A 14,450-nucleotide genomic window follows, 5' to 3' on the forward strand; every position below is an offset into this window, starting at 1 on the left:
AAGATACAATCTAAAACTATTCTATGTTTGAAGAAACAGAGAAATGTGGGTCATACCCAAGAGAACAGATCATCAGTGAGGACCTATCCAAGGTAATTCAGAGACTGGAATTATCAGAAAAGAATTTTAAAACAGCTGTTATAACTATACTAAAAGATGCACAGAGAACATGCATATAATGAACAACAAACTAGGAAATAGCAGCAGACAGATGATAACTATGAAATAAGCCATGTTGGAAATCCTATCTGAAAAAAAATTCAGTGGATGGACATAACAACAGACGAGAGATACCAAAAGAGTCAGTGAGTTTGAAGACAGCTCCGTAGAAATTATCCAATCTGAAGAACAGAAAGGAAAAAAAATATTTGGGGAAAAATTGAATAAGTCATCAGTGATATCTAGGATAATGTCCAAAGATCAAGCATACATACAGCTGGAGTTCTAAAGAGAGGACAAGAAGAGATTAAGGTAGAAATAACATTTTATAATGGCCCAAATTTTACCCGACATGGTGAAAAATATATATTGACAGATTCAAAAAACTAAGTGAATGCCACAAAGGATAAACACAACGTCTGAAATTACTCCACTAAAATGCACCTCCTCGGTCAGTCTTTGACCCAGCAATTTAAGGCGGTCACCAAATCACAATATATCACATTAAGCTTTGAGTCTGTTTCGAGTCATTATTTCCTAATATCTTTCCTATTTATTTATCACTTGTTTATTGTCTGTTTCGACAAAAACAGGAGCTCAAAGAGAGCACACACTCTCTCTGTCTTGCTCATCCAAACAATACTTCTGAGCATTAGTGTTTGACAAATACTGGTTGAATGAGTAAAGAAAACTCTCTAACTTTACCTCTGATGTTATACTTCTTATTTTCCATGATTTATGATTAAATCTAGGGTAATATAAATATTGTCATAAGCTTCCTCTAGTCTAACTGGAACAAGGTCAACTGCATGCCAGGTGCTGCTCTTGTCTGCACACACACGGGACGACCCGAGGGCACAGACACTACTATCGCCCTGATTTTTAGCTGAGAAGCCCAGGGAGGGCAAAGCAGGACTGCCCAGCTTCAAGCAGGGATCAGGATCATAAACTAGGAACTAGAGGATCCACTGGGTTGATGAAAGCAAGGAGTCAGACTTACTGATAACCTCAGTCTTAGAGGCTGTACTGACTTAAGAGAACTGTATTTGAAGCCCCTAGGTGGATGACGCCGTGAAGAACACAGAGCAAGTTGGTCAGGAGCCCTGAACCATTTTCCTCCGAGGAGATGATCTGACAGGCCAGATCCATCACACAGCCTGGGACAGAGGCACTGGGGAGCAAGCCAAGGAAGAGAAGGCCCGTGTTTAGCGTTCAGATGGAGACGTATCAGCAGGAGTCACCACCACACTGCTGAGAAGTGCTTAAGAAATAACCCAGTAGACTGCCCATCTGTTTCATCTGCTGAAGGACACAGCTTTGTATTTAACAAAGCAGTTGAGTACATGCTGAAACTGAAGAGGTGAAGCTTTTAAGAACACAGGAAAGAAAAATAATTTTTGACAGATCAAGCTGTGATTCTCATACAGATAAAATGCCTGGTTCACATTGAAATAAAAAGTTATTTTGTACTGAGTGAAACCCTTTCACATTTAGTTTTCTTTTTTTTTTCACATGATGCCAAATGTACATCATCATTTCATCATCCTTCCTGGAAATACATTAATACAATTAAAAAATGTAGAAAAATATCAAGTTTTCATGTATATCAGTAAACCAGGGGAAAAAGGAATATCCTTCCAATTTTCAAATGTACAAAGATGACTAACATCACCCCTAATTATGCCATGCTTTCTCTGGACCAGTTCAAGTGCTTTAGGGTAAAGATACACCATGCTAATAATACCAGCATATGTCATCTCTAAAATATATTTTAATGAATATATTTCCTAACTTCAATTTTAATTTCCTCTGTGACTCATAAATTATTTAGAAGCTATTTATTTCCAGACAGCTAAGGATTTCTTAACACTGTTGTGAAATTTGCGCTTAAGTCCACTGTGATCAGAATACATACTCTGAACAATTTCAATCTTGAAATTTGCAGAAACTTGCTTTAGGGCCCAGCGTATGTTCTATTTTGGTAAATGTTCCATACGTACTTTTAAGAACACAAACTGTTTTTGCTGAAAGCAGCATTCTGGATGTCAAGTTAAGTCAACTGTATTCATCACTTTATTAAGATCGTCTATATCCTTACTAATTTTTGCCTATTTGTTTCTACAAGCTCTTGAAGTATCTGTGTGTCCCAGGAGGATTGTAGAATTATTTTGTTTTGACCTCCCTGCCAGTTTTTGCTTGATGTATTTTAAAGTTTTGCTATTTGTAACATACAGATTTGAGACAAAGATACTGACTCCTCTATCATGATGAAATCATCTCTATCTCAAAGTAGCATTGCTGTGTACTTTGATACTATGCCAGCTTTGCTTCAGTGAGTATATATATTACAAATACTCTTCCATCCTTCTGTTTAAAGTATGTTACTTCCTTAAACACTGAATCACTATAATGTACACCTGTAAGTGGAAGAAACACAAGCTGGAATCAAGACTGCCGGGAGAAATATCAAAACCTCAGATATGCAGATGACACCACCCTTATGGCAGAAAGTGAAGAGGAACTAAAGAGCCTCTTGATGAAAGTGAAAGTGGAGAGTGAAAAAGTTGGCTTAAAGCTCAACATTCAGAAAACAAAGATCGTGGCATCCGGTCCCATCACTTCATGGGAAATAGATGGGGAAACAGTGGAAACAGTGTCAGACTTTATTTTTCTGGGCTCTAAAATCACTGCAGATGGTGACTGCAGCCATGAAATTAGGATACGCTTACTCCTTGGAAGGAAAGTTATGACCAACCTAGATAGCATATTCAAAAGCAGAGAAATTACTTTGCCAACAAAGGTCCATCTAGTCAAGGCTATGGTTTTTCCTGTGGTCATGTATGGATGTGAAAGTTGGACTGTGAAGAAGGCTGAGCGCCGAAGAATTGATGCTTTTGAACTGTGGTGTTGGAGAAGACTCTTGAGAGTCTCTTGGACTGCAAGGAGATCCAACCATTCCATTCTGAAGGAGATCAGCCCTGGGATTTCTTTGGAAGAAATGAAATGGAAGAAATTAGTTTCAGCTAAAGCTGAAACTCCAGTACTTTGGCCACCTCATGTGAAGAGTTGACTCATTGGAAAAGACTCTGATGCTGGGAGGGATTGGGGGCAAGAGGAAAAGGGGACGACAGAGGATGAGATGGCTGGATGGCATCACTGACTCGATGGACATGAGTCTCAGTGAACTCTGGGAGTTGGTGATGGACAGGGAGGCCTGGCGTGCTGTGATTCATGGGGTTGCAAAGAGTCGGACATGACTGAGTGACTGATCTGATCTGATCTGAATATTGTATAGCAATTGTATTTTAATTTAAAAGTAAAGTAAAATACTTTAAATAAAGCATGCCACTTACAAGCAGTACATAACATGATTTTGGTTATCCAGTCTGACAAACTTAGTCTTTTACTGGGAGTATTTAGCCCATTTATATTAAATATAATTATTTATATAAATGGGTTTTTAGCTACCACAGTTCCTCTTTGTTTTCAATTTGACCTCCTACTTTATGTCGACCTTCTATTCTTTTTCTTTTTGGGGATTAAAACAATGTTGTTTTATTTCATAGTCCCTCTATTTCAACCTCCTAGATACACATATTTTATTCTCTTAAATATTACCTTAAGAGGTTACAATATGCATTCTTTACAAGTCAATGCAAATTATTACTTTTACTGTCCCCAGTAATCCTAGAATCTTAAAATACTTTATTAACCCTCCTCCTGCCTTCTGTGATACTCTCAGACATTTCAGTTTTACACACACTTTACACCCTAAGAACATATAACAGCCTTATATGGCCAACATGTGTATATTTCACATGCATATTTACCCTTTATGATGTCCTTCATCCCTTCTTGCATTTCCATCCAGGGTCATTGCCCTTCTGCTTGAAGCAGCTCCTTTAATACTGATGGTAATGCAGCTCCACTACTGACAAATTCTCTTGGTTTTTGTCCAAAACCATCTTTATTTCATCTTCATCTTTAAGGAAGTTTTGGCTGGGAAAATAATTTTAGGTTGGCAGCTTTTCTCTCTCATTACTTTAAAGATGGCCATTTTATTGTCTTTCTTTTTTCTGAATTGTTTAAGATGTCATAGTTGTGTTGGTCGTATTGAGCGAAGTCGCTCAGTCGTGTCTGACTCTTTGACCCCGTGGACTGTAACCCAGCAGGCTCTTCCACCCATGGGATTCTCCAGGCAAGAACACTGGAATGGGTTGCCATTTCCTTCTCCAGAGGATCTTCCTGACCCAGGGATCGAACCTGGGTCTCCCACATTGCAGGCAGATGCTTTAACCTCTGAGCCACCAGGGAAGCCCATATTACTAGCCCTTTAAAAACTAGGTGTCTTTTTCTAACCTCTGGCTGCTTTTAAAATTTTCTGTCATGGGATTTCAGAGTCTTATATTGAGGAGCAAATATATGTTTCCTTGGTAGTCATCCTGCTTGGGGTTTTCTATGTGTTTTGAATCTTTAAGCTAATGTCTTTCATCATTTTGTAACAGTATTATATCCTCAAGTATTGCTTCTGCCCCATTCTCCCTCCTCTTTCTGGGACTCCACCTCTACAAAGACCTTTTTAAGTGCATCTCACTTGTCTTTAATGCCCTTATTTCTTTCTTATAGTTTTGTTTTTTTTTTCCTGCGTTTCAGTTTGAGATGATCTACTGAACTGCCTCCCATTCATTAATCCTGTCTCTCATTGTGACAATCTGCTATTGCTTCTAGCCACTGGGTTCTAATTTATATACTGTATTTTATTTTCTAGAATATCTGCTTGGTTTTTCCACAATAAATCCAAATTATGCCAAAACTCTATCCTTCCATCTAATTATTTTGTCCAACTTTTCCTCTGTTGTCTTAAACATATTATTTACGGTTATTTTTAGGTACTTGTCAGCTAACTCCAATATCTGACTCATCTGTGGGTCTGATTCTATTGCCTTGTTTATAAGTCATATGATCTTTCTTCTATTGTGTCATATCATTTTTTACTGTATGGTGAATGCTGGAGAGTCTCTAAGTATTGCTATTTTGCACCTAGAAAGAGACAGAGGGCTCCCCTTGCTGTCTGCTGCACAGGCAGGGAGGGAGCTCACTGCCCACAGGGAGCTGAGCTGAGCTGGTCTTGCTGCCGTTTGTGTAGGACTCAGTCTTGAGAGAGTCAATTCCTAGGCAGGTTGATAAGAAAGTCCGGGGTCCCCAAGGATGAGAAAGGGGTCTGGGGTTCTCAAGGAGGAGGCAAGGACAACCATCTCTTCTTTTTCTCTACATTCCTTAATCTTAGTCATGTAAAATGTTTTCTCCTTTAAGCCCTAAGCTGATGATTACACAATGAACAACTCAGTTTAAACTCTATATAACAATAATGTGTCCTGCTTGAAGACAGTTTCTCCTTCTTGAAAACCTTTTGACTAAACCCTGTTATCTTAAAATGTATATTATGGGAGTGGGTCTGGTAAGATCTTTCTATTGTTAGTTCTAATCCTGTCATCTTAAAATGTAAATTGTGGGAGTAGGTCTAGTAAGATCCTTACAACCTTGAGACATTCTTTTGATTTATTGTAATAACAGAGGATGAGATGGTTGGATGGCATCACTGACTCAATGGACATGAGTTTGGGTAAACTCCGGGAGTTGGTGATGGACAGGGAGGCCTGGCATGCTGCAGTTCATGGGGTCACAAAGAGTCAGACACGACTGAGCGACTGAACTGAACCGAACAACCAGTTAAACAGTATATAACTCCCTTGCTTAGACCAGTGAGGGGGACACTCTCCATCCCCCTTCTGATGTCTGTCAGAAGCTTTCTCTGTTCCTTTTCTTACTTTAATAAAACTCTGCTACACAAAAGCGCTTGAGTGATCAAGCCTGGTCCCTGGTCCCAAAGCTAAATCTTCTTTGGAGATCATGAATCCGACACATTCACCTTAAGCTATCAGTCTGCCTCTGGTTCACCCCCATTTCTAAGGCCTGGCTCTCCCTGGAGTTCAATGAGATCTGTCTCCCCCACATTGAACTTGGTTCTGCCCTTAAGAAGTCTTCAGGATGGCTCTTGGGCCCCTGTCCCATTCAAGCTTCAAAACTTGGCATACGTCTTGAGAAAGGGACTCATCATGTTTTGGGGGCCCCTCCAGTCTCATCTAGTCTTTACTCCAGACCCAGAAACCTCTTCTGGTTTTTCTGTCTCCCAGAAACAGCCTCCTGCCAGGGGCCAAACTTGGATTCTCATCTGCTCACCACACCTATGATAAGTGGTTCCAGATCTTCAGTGGGGTTTTCCTCTCCTGCCTGTTCTGTTTTCAGATTCGTGACACAGCAGGTGTATATTTAAATATCACGTAATCCTGCAAGGCTGTGAGAGGTTTCAGTGTGTCTTTCAGAAGCTCCTGGCCCATCTCTTCAGCCCCTCCCAATGTTTTGCTGGGAAAACGGGCTGTGGGCTTGAGGCCTCCCTCTCCCACAAGTCTCTGATTTGTCACTCCAGTAATGTGTGACCATAAAACTTTGCTAGTTATTCTTTTATCCAATAGCAGCCCTCTACCTCAGCTTGTGTCTCCAGAATCTGCAAGCTTCTGCAGAAAATAAAATGGGTGAGGATGCTCCGTCATCTTCCTCTAGAATTTTAGTCCAACTATTCCTCACTGACTCCAGAACATTATAGAGTTTTAAAGATATGTTTTTTATAGTTGGTGCCAGCATCTCTAATAAATTATATATCTTGTGCTACTAATTACTTTCAATGAATTTATAAATATTTTTAAATATTTGTAATATCTAGGAGTCTTAATATTTTTCCAAAGAACAGTTTAAATATGCTTTTAAAATAAAAGCATTGATAAAACAGTCACTTCTTACCTCTTCATAAAACTTCACCTGAGGTACAGCTTCATTAATTTCATTCAAACAAAAATCTTTAAATAGCAAGAAACCTAAAGAAAGAGAATAAAAAATTTCAGGGTGGGCAATGGATGGAAACTTTATCCCACAGGGTGTTTTCAAATTCATTTGTTTCAACCTCTTCCTCTCCTACATTAACAAAGAAATTTTAAAAGGTTTTAAGAGGCTACTTAATGCCTAATGCCTACAAGAAAATAATCCAGGTTAGATAAGAGTATCATACATCTGGCTCTTGCATTGGGGTTCATTCTGTCTTGGCAACCCCCCTCCCACTTTTAAAAAATGCACAATTAACAGTGTAACCGGTCACCACCACTCAGTGCCACTGGTCACTACCGAGAACATAAGACAAATCAAAGAAATCAGAGATGAGAGTAGTACAGAGGTGTTGGTAAGAGTCACCATGGATCTAATAAATCATATGCTCACTGAAACAGAACTAAACTCCCTTAAAAAGAAAACAAAACCAAAGGACCTCCCTAATCTTCCTAGCCTTTTCTCTCACCACATATTAGCTCAAGTCCCACCAAGTCCCCACCAAACACCTTCAGCCTGAGTGGATCATCCGTCTCCAGATCATGCATTTCCCTTTCACAACCCCACGCCTCATCAAGCCATCACGACCCGCTGCCCAGGATACCACTCCCATTGCACAGTGCCCGCTACACAGTGGAAGGCAAATAAATATTTGTTGAATGAATGTTTGCTGGCATGGCCCTTCCAACAAGTCAAAGCACTTAGCACACCCCGGTTAATTATCTGACTTACAAGCTCCCATCCTGTACCAAACCCAGTCAATGCCTCACACCTAGTCAAGTCTCAGCGAATGACAGAGGCTGGATAGGACAGGCTGACCAAGGGCAGAGATGTTACTAAAAGTCAAAAACAATGAAAAGGTCCAAACAATTAAAGGATCACTAGGAGAAACAGAAGTCATGGGGGGCGGGGGGAGTGGGAAATGAAGAAACACTCAAAGAAAGTTAAAATGTTGGGTGAGAGTTAGACCAGAACTCCCCGGGTAGGAGAGAGCTGGAAGGAAACAGCTTTGACATGATTTTCATTCAAGTTAACGTAAGAATAATATGACTTGAGCTTGTCTGTTACTGCCCCGTAAATTCCCCTCCATGGTTCCAGGAACATGACCTTTGAAAATGGTAAATGTTTGTTCACTGGAACTAGAAGAAAAGTATCTGAACTACTTGGTTAAACAGGCAAGGCCAGAGTGTGAGGGCTGGGTGCAGACCGCAAGCAGGAGCACAGCCGCGATCCTTGGCCACCTTGTCAACTGCAGCGGGGCTGGAGGGGCTAATGCATGAAGGAAGCGGGGAGTTCAAGCAGCAGCCAAATAGGAAAAATCGAAGGTGTCATTCTCCACTGATTCTCATGTTAATATGTTTATTTTAAACATATTAGTTTAGAGTAAGGTAAAGTAAGAGTAAGGTCGTCTTTTTGTTCTCATTCCTCTCAAAGAAATTTTACATTTCCCTCGTCATGTCATCTTTGACTCCTGAGTCATTCAGAATGACTGCACCTTCAGAAATGTGCAATTTTCAGATATTTGGATTTTTTTTTTAGATATTTTGGGGGATATCGATTTCTGTTTAATTCTGTTGTGGTCAGAGGACACATTCAGTAGGATTTCAACACTGAAAATTTACTGAAATTTGGTTTGGGACCAAAATTGGACTGAATTTGGTCCTTCCAGGTGAATGTTTCAAGGGTACTTGGAAAAAAAAAAAAAGTATATAAGGTGAAGTGTTTCATTAAACAGAGTAAAAAGGCAATTAAGTTGGTTGATAGGGTTGTCTGGGTCCTCTAAACTCTTACTAAATGTCGGTCTGCTTACTCTCTCCATTAATCATGGAGGACTGTTGAAATGCCCATTTGTAAATTGGAGAGGAGAGGAAAGAAAGAAGGAAGGGGATGGAGAGAGGAGTTGAATGAATAAACGACCAATTTAGTATCTGTCACCTACTTTAATGCAACTTCCATCCTCAGTGTGCACGATAAGTCGATGAAGGTTTTTGATTATTTATGTATTTATTTTTGGCTGCACCGGGTCTCTGCTGCTGCACAGACGTCTCTCTAGCTGCGGCGAGCAGGGGCTACTCTCCAGTGGTCCGAGGGCTTCTCATCGCCGTGGTTTCTCTTGCTGCAGAGCACAGACTCTAGGGCACAAGGGCTCAGTACTTGCGGCACACGGGCTTAGTTGCTCCGTGGCACGTGGGATCTCCCTGGACCAGGGATCAAACCTTGTCCTCTGCAGTGGCTGGCATATTCTTTGCCACTGAGACACCAAGGAAGCGGCAAAGAATTATTTTAACATTGTATGTGGGGACAGTATTTCCCTCCTGTCTGTATGCAAACTTAAGTGCTACTTTCTATCACAGCAGCTGCTAAAATGGAGCAGCCAGAAGAAAGATATTTTGCCTTTAGGATAAATCCTAGATCACTGTGTTCCAGGCTAAAAGCAATTTACCTTCATTAGACTTAAATTACATTTTTAAAAAAGAGAAACGTTACTGATTAGAACAAAAGCTAAAAGGAAAAATGAAGAAAATTTTCGCCTAGCTAGTTCGCTTCATCAGTGTGATTTCTCCAGATTTCAAAGAATAAAAAACTGTGACCCAACACCTGCTTACTAGATAACTGTGGAATGTGTTTACCCTTGTTTCTATATTTGAGCCACTGCAAACTGTCTGGATACTGATTAACTTCCGAGTGTATGCGACATCCAGGAAAGGCAAACTATCCCAATGTCCCACCAAAATATTTTGCAAAAATCAGGAGAAAGAATTGTATTATCTTTTATAAAACACCAATTAAAAACTTGAAATAGTAAATATAAGTGGTCTCTATGGGAAATTAAAATTTAGCCTCCTAAAAAAATTTTTAAAAAAAGGAAAGAGAAACATGAAAAAGTTTTCTAAGAAATAATACCTGGGGCTTCCCTGGTGGCTCAGTGGTGACGAATCCTCCTGCCAGTGCAGGAGACATGGCTCCATCCCTGAGGACTCCACAGGCCACGGAACTACCAAGCTCATGTGCCGCGACTACTGAGCCTGTGCCCTGGAGCCTGGGGCTGCAGCTACGAGGCCCATGCGCCCTGGGACCCAGGCTTCGCAACAAGGAGAAGCCACTGCAGTGAGAAGCCGTGCACCACAGCTAGAGAGAAGACCCCACTTGCCACAACTAGAGAAAAGCCCATGCGGCAACAAAGACCCAGCACACCCCCTCCCCCACCCCCCCAACAAAAGAAATAAGACTTGTCTTGGGCTTTGTCAAGGAAGTTCAAACACTGGGAAGGAGGATAGATTGCATAACTGACTGCTACAAGTTTCCACCAAAATGTACTGATTTGACAAAGCATTTCCTGTGTCTACTAAGGGTCACTGTGCTGTACGTTGGTGAAGGCAGAGTCCTCATAAGAGACTTACTGGTTGATGTAAGGGGCAGACAACAAAGTAGTAAACAAATAAAATAATGTTAATGTACAGTAAATGATATAAAAATTAAATGTGGTGCTGAGATCAAAGATAAAACAGAATGTCAAGACCTCTCTGAGCTGTAGGATGAATAAAGTACAAAGCATTTCAAATTAGAGCAGGCCAGAATGCCTAACTCTCACCTTCTAGTCAATACTGCATTAGAGCTCTGTGCCAGTGCAATGAGAGAATGAGATGAAAGTCATCAAAACTGAAAAGTTAAAACTACTTTTATTCCTAGACAACCTAGTTAACTATGTAACAAATCCTAGCTACAAAATAGCTGCTGCTGCTGCTAAGTCGCTTCAGTCGTGTCCGGTGTCCGACTCTTAGCGACCCCATAGAAGGCAGCCCACCAGGCTCCCCTGTCCCTGGGATTCTCCAGGCAAGAACACTGGAGTGGGTTGCCATTTCCTTCTCCAATGCATGAAAAAGAAAAGTGAAAGGGAAGTCGCTCAGTCGTGTCCGACTCTTAGCGACCCCGTGGACTGCAGCCTATCAGGCTCCTTCGTCCATGGGATTTTCCAGGCCAGAGTACTGGAGTGGGGCGCCATCACCTTCTCCGACAAAATAGCTACTAGAATATATAAGTGAATTTAGGAAGCTCATAAAATACAAGGTCATTAGCTAAGAATCAATGACATTAGATATACTCACATAACATAATTTTAAAATGGAACTTTGAAACAAGTCCATTTGTGCTAACATCAAAAAATAATCAATATTTAGGAATAAATAAATAAGAGCTATTCAAGACCACTATGTGGAAAACTGAAAAATATCACTGAAAGATACTAAATAAGATCTAAATAAATGGAAAGATATATGGATTGGAAGACTCAGTATTGCTCAGATATTAATTCTCCCCAAACTGATCTATGGGGTCAATGTAATCCCAATCATAATTCCCAATGACAGGCTTTTTAATGAAACTGACAAGCTGATTCTAAAATGGATATGGAAATGCAAAAAAACTAAAATACCCAAAGCATCTTGAGAAAGAAGAAAAAAGTTCAAGGACGTACACTGCCTAATTTCAAGACTCATTCATTATACAGCCAAGGTAATCAACAGGGTGGTACTGGCATAAGACTAAATCAATGAAACACAACAGAGGATCCAGAAATACACTCAACTCATACGTCGTCAACTTATTTTCAACAAAGACAGCAAAGCAATTTATGGGAAAAAGGAAGTCTTTTCAAAAAAAAAGGTGCTAAGAAAAAACTTAAAACTTATATCAAAATGGGAGAAGAAAGAAACTTAAATCTGAAAAAGGCCTATATTCAGTTTACACATACACTAAAAAAAAAAAACCTCTTACAAATCAGTTTTTAAAAGGAAACACCCCAATAAAAGAATGGGCAAAGAAATCTGAACACTTCACAAAGGAAACAATATGAACAGACAAGAAGCACATGAAAAGGGTTTGACGCTGTTGTGTGCGCGTGCTAAGTGGTTTCAGTCGCGTCTGACTCTGCGACCCCGTGGGCTGCAGCCCGCCAGGCTCCTCTGTCCATGGGATTCTGCAGGAAAGAATACTGCAGCGGGTTGCCATGCCCTCCTCCAGGGGATCTTCCCAAATCAGTGATCAAACCTGCATCTCTTACGTCTCCTGTACTGGCAGGCGTAATTTACCATTTACGTGGCACCATTTACCACTGGCACCACCTGAGAAGCCCATGACTGCTGGTTATCATGCAAATATAAGTTAAATCACTTTGAGATACCACTTCACAACTACTAGAAGGGCAGAGTTAAGAAGACTGATAATATCAAATTTTGGCAACCAGAAGCCTTACTTGCTTTGAAGAATATACAATGTTTTGGACTCCTCATGCCACTGAATCAACAGTCAGAGAAAGAATGACTGTGTTGGCTGGGATGACTGATCCTGATACCAAAAGGAACCTGGGCTGTGACTCCACAATGGAGGGAAGCGGGAGAAGGGAAGAAGGGGGAAGCTCTTCCTTAGCACACAAACCGTAGAAGGACTGATGGAGTTAGAAAATCAACAGGTGCCAAAATCAGTGGGTATACCTTTAACAAGGAGTAGAATATTCACACAGTCTCAAAAGTAATTTCCCGACATTAATTATTACTTACAAAGGGAAAGCAAAGATAGACCACACATTTGGAGAAAAGTAATTGTAATTTAAGTATCTGACAGAGAACTTGTATTCAAAGCATACAATGAAGTCTCAAATTCAATAATGAGAACACAAATAATTCACTATTTTTTAAAAACGAGAAGATTTGAATACTTGCACCAAAGATGATATATAAATGCAAAATAAGTGCATGAGAAGATGCCCAACATTATTAGTCATTAGAAAAATGCAAATTAACATCACAATAAGGTATCACTATATCCTTCTTAGAATAGCCAAAAAAAGAGAGAGAGAGAGAGAAACAATACCACTGCTGATTAGGAGAGAATGTGGAGAAACTAGGGCTCTCCATTGGGAAACATTTCTTTAAAGATCCATTTGCCATTCAGCCCAACAATCGCACTCCTAGATATTTATCCAAGAGGAATGAAAATTCATGTTCACACAAAAATCTGAACACAGATATTTATAGTAGCTGCATATATAATATAGAAAAATTGGGTATAACCCAAATGTTCTTCAGCTCCTGACTGAATAAAGTGTGACATATTGATACAATGGAACCCTACTCAACAAGACAAAGGAATGAACTACTGATACATCCACCATAAGTGACTCTCTAACGCACTGTGTTAAGTGAAAGAAACCAGATTCAAAGGCTACATACTGAATGAGTCCACTTCTGTGTCATTCTGGAAAAGGACAAACCATAGGAACAAACAGATCAGTGGCTGTCAGGGGTTAGGGTGGGGAGTGGGAGCTGACATATAAATGGCCCTAGAAAATCTGGGGAGGCGATGAATTACTCTACACCTTGACTTCTGTAGTTGTTATATTGATATAACTTTAAGCATTTGTCAAAACTGATAGAACTGTCCATTGTAGATGGTGACTTTTACTTAAATTATACCTCAATTAAACCTAAGTCTGCCTGCCCCTCCAAAAAAAAAAAAAAGCTGATGCTAAAAAAAGAAAGACAAGTAAGATTGGGTGCATATAGTTGAGCCAGGGACAAGGCTCAAAAGGTGTTCCTGAATAGTGGCTTTAAGATGATCACAAATTGGGATCTAGAATTTCTAGAAGTCAATACTGGATCACTTACATGGTTGTCAATGACTACAAGATGCTTTTCATAAAGCACAAGTTTCTATGGAAGATAAAAATCATTCAAACGCAGAGCCATGGGACTAAAATAAGTAATTACAAAGGTTCTGGGTAACGCAGAGGTCAGAAATGACTCTGACACATTCAGGATACACAATATTTTTTTACAGGTGAAAATAAAGGAAATTGTAAATGATAACTCATGAATAAACTCCCAAAGGGTACCATGCCCCTTCTAAATGAATATGACTAAGCTAACTTCCCAATGAATACTTCTTTTCATTTCTTCCAAGTCCCAACAGGAATAAATAAATATATTAAAAAAGAATATTTAGTTAATTTTATTTATCTATGTCATGAAAATCTTAAAACATTTTTTTTTTTATTTCAATCTCCTTGTCAAACTAGAACTTTCACCTTCCTGACTTAAAACTTACAGGATAAAATTAGAAACAAAATGTAGTTGAGGAATATTATAAATAGTTAGGTCTTCTAAAAATCCAAGTTACCATTCCACCTCCAATTTAAATTTGGCACATTCATGTTCAATAAAATATTCTTAGATTAATTAAAGGGATCACTCGTTCAGATAATGCAGAGATCTGGGACCATGAGTAGGAACAGTCTAGTAGACAAAAGCACAAATGGTAATGAGTCTGGCCAAAGAAAAATTCATAGAAGGTTCTGAGCA

At 39.7% G+C, this 14,450-nt stretch overlaps 1 protein-coding gene across 5 annotated transcripts in view; it reads right to left on the reverse strand.

Moving 5' to 3' along the window:
• GRK3 (G protein-coupled receptor kinase 3) overlaps nucleotides 1-14,450 on the reverse strand; it is a 122,341-nt gene that overhangs the window by 61,323 nt on the left and 46,568 nt on the right. For 4 of the 5 annotated variants that reach the window (XM_044930020.2, XM_044930019.2, XM_006055576.4 and 1 more), the window contains exon 3: nucleotides 7,018-7,091. The exons of the other annotated variant lie outside the window; for it this stretch is intronic. In XM_044930020.2, the coding sequence (XP_044785955.1) occupies nucleotides 7,018-7,091 (74 nt within the window). The remainder of the gene's footprint in view (nucleotides 1-7,017; nucleotides 7,092-14,450) is intronic. 5 annotated transcript variants of the gene reach the window in all.

Source organism: Bubalus bubalis, chromosome 17, assembly GCF_019923935.1.
Source record: "Bubalus bubalis isolate 160015118507 breed Murrah chromosome 17, NDDB_SH_1, whole genome shotgun sequence".
Classification (NCBI taxonomy): domain Eukaryota; kingdom Metazoa; phylum Chordata; class Mammalia; order Artiodactyla; family Bovidae; genus Bubalus; species Bubalus bubalis.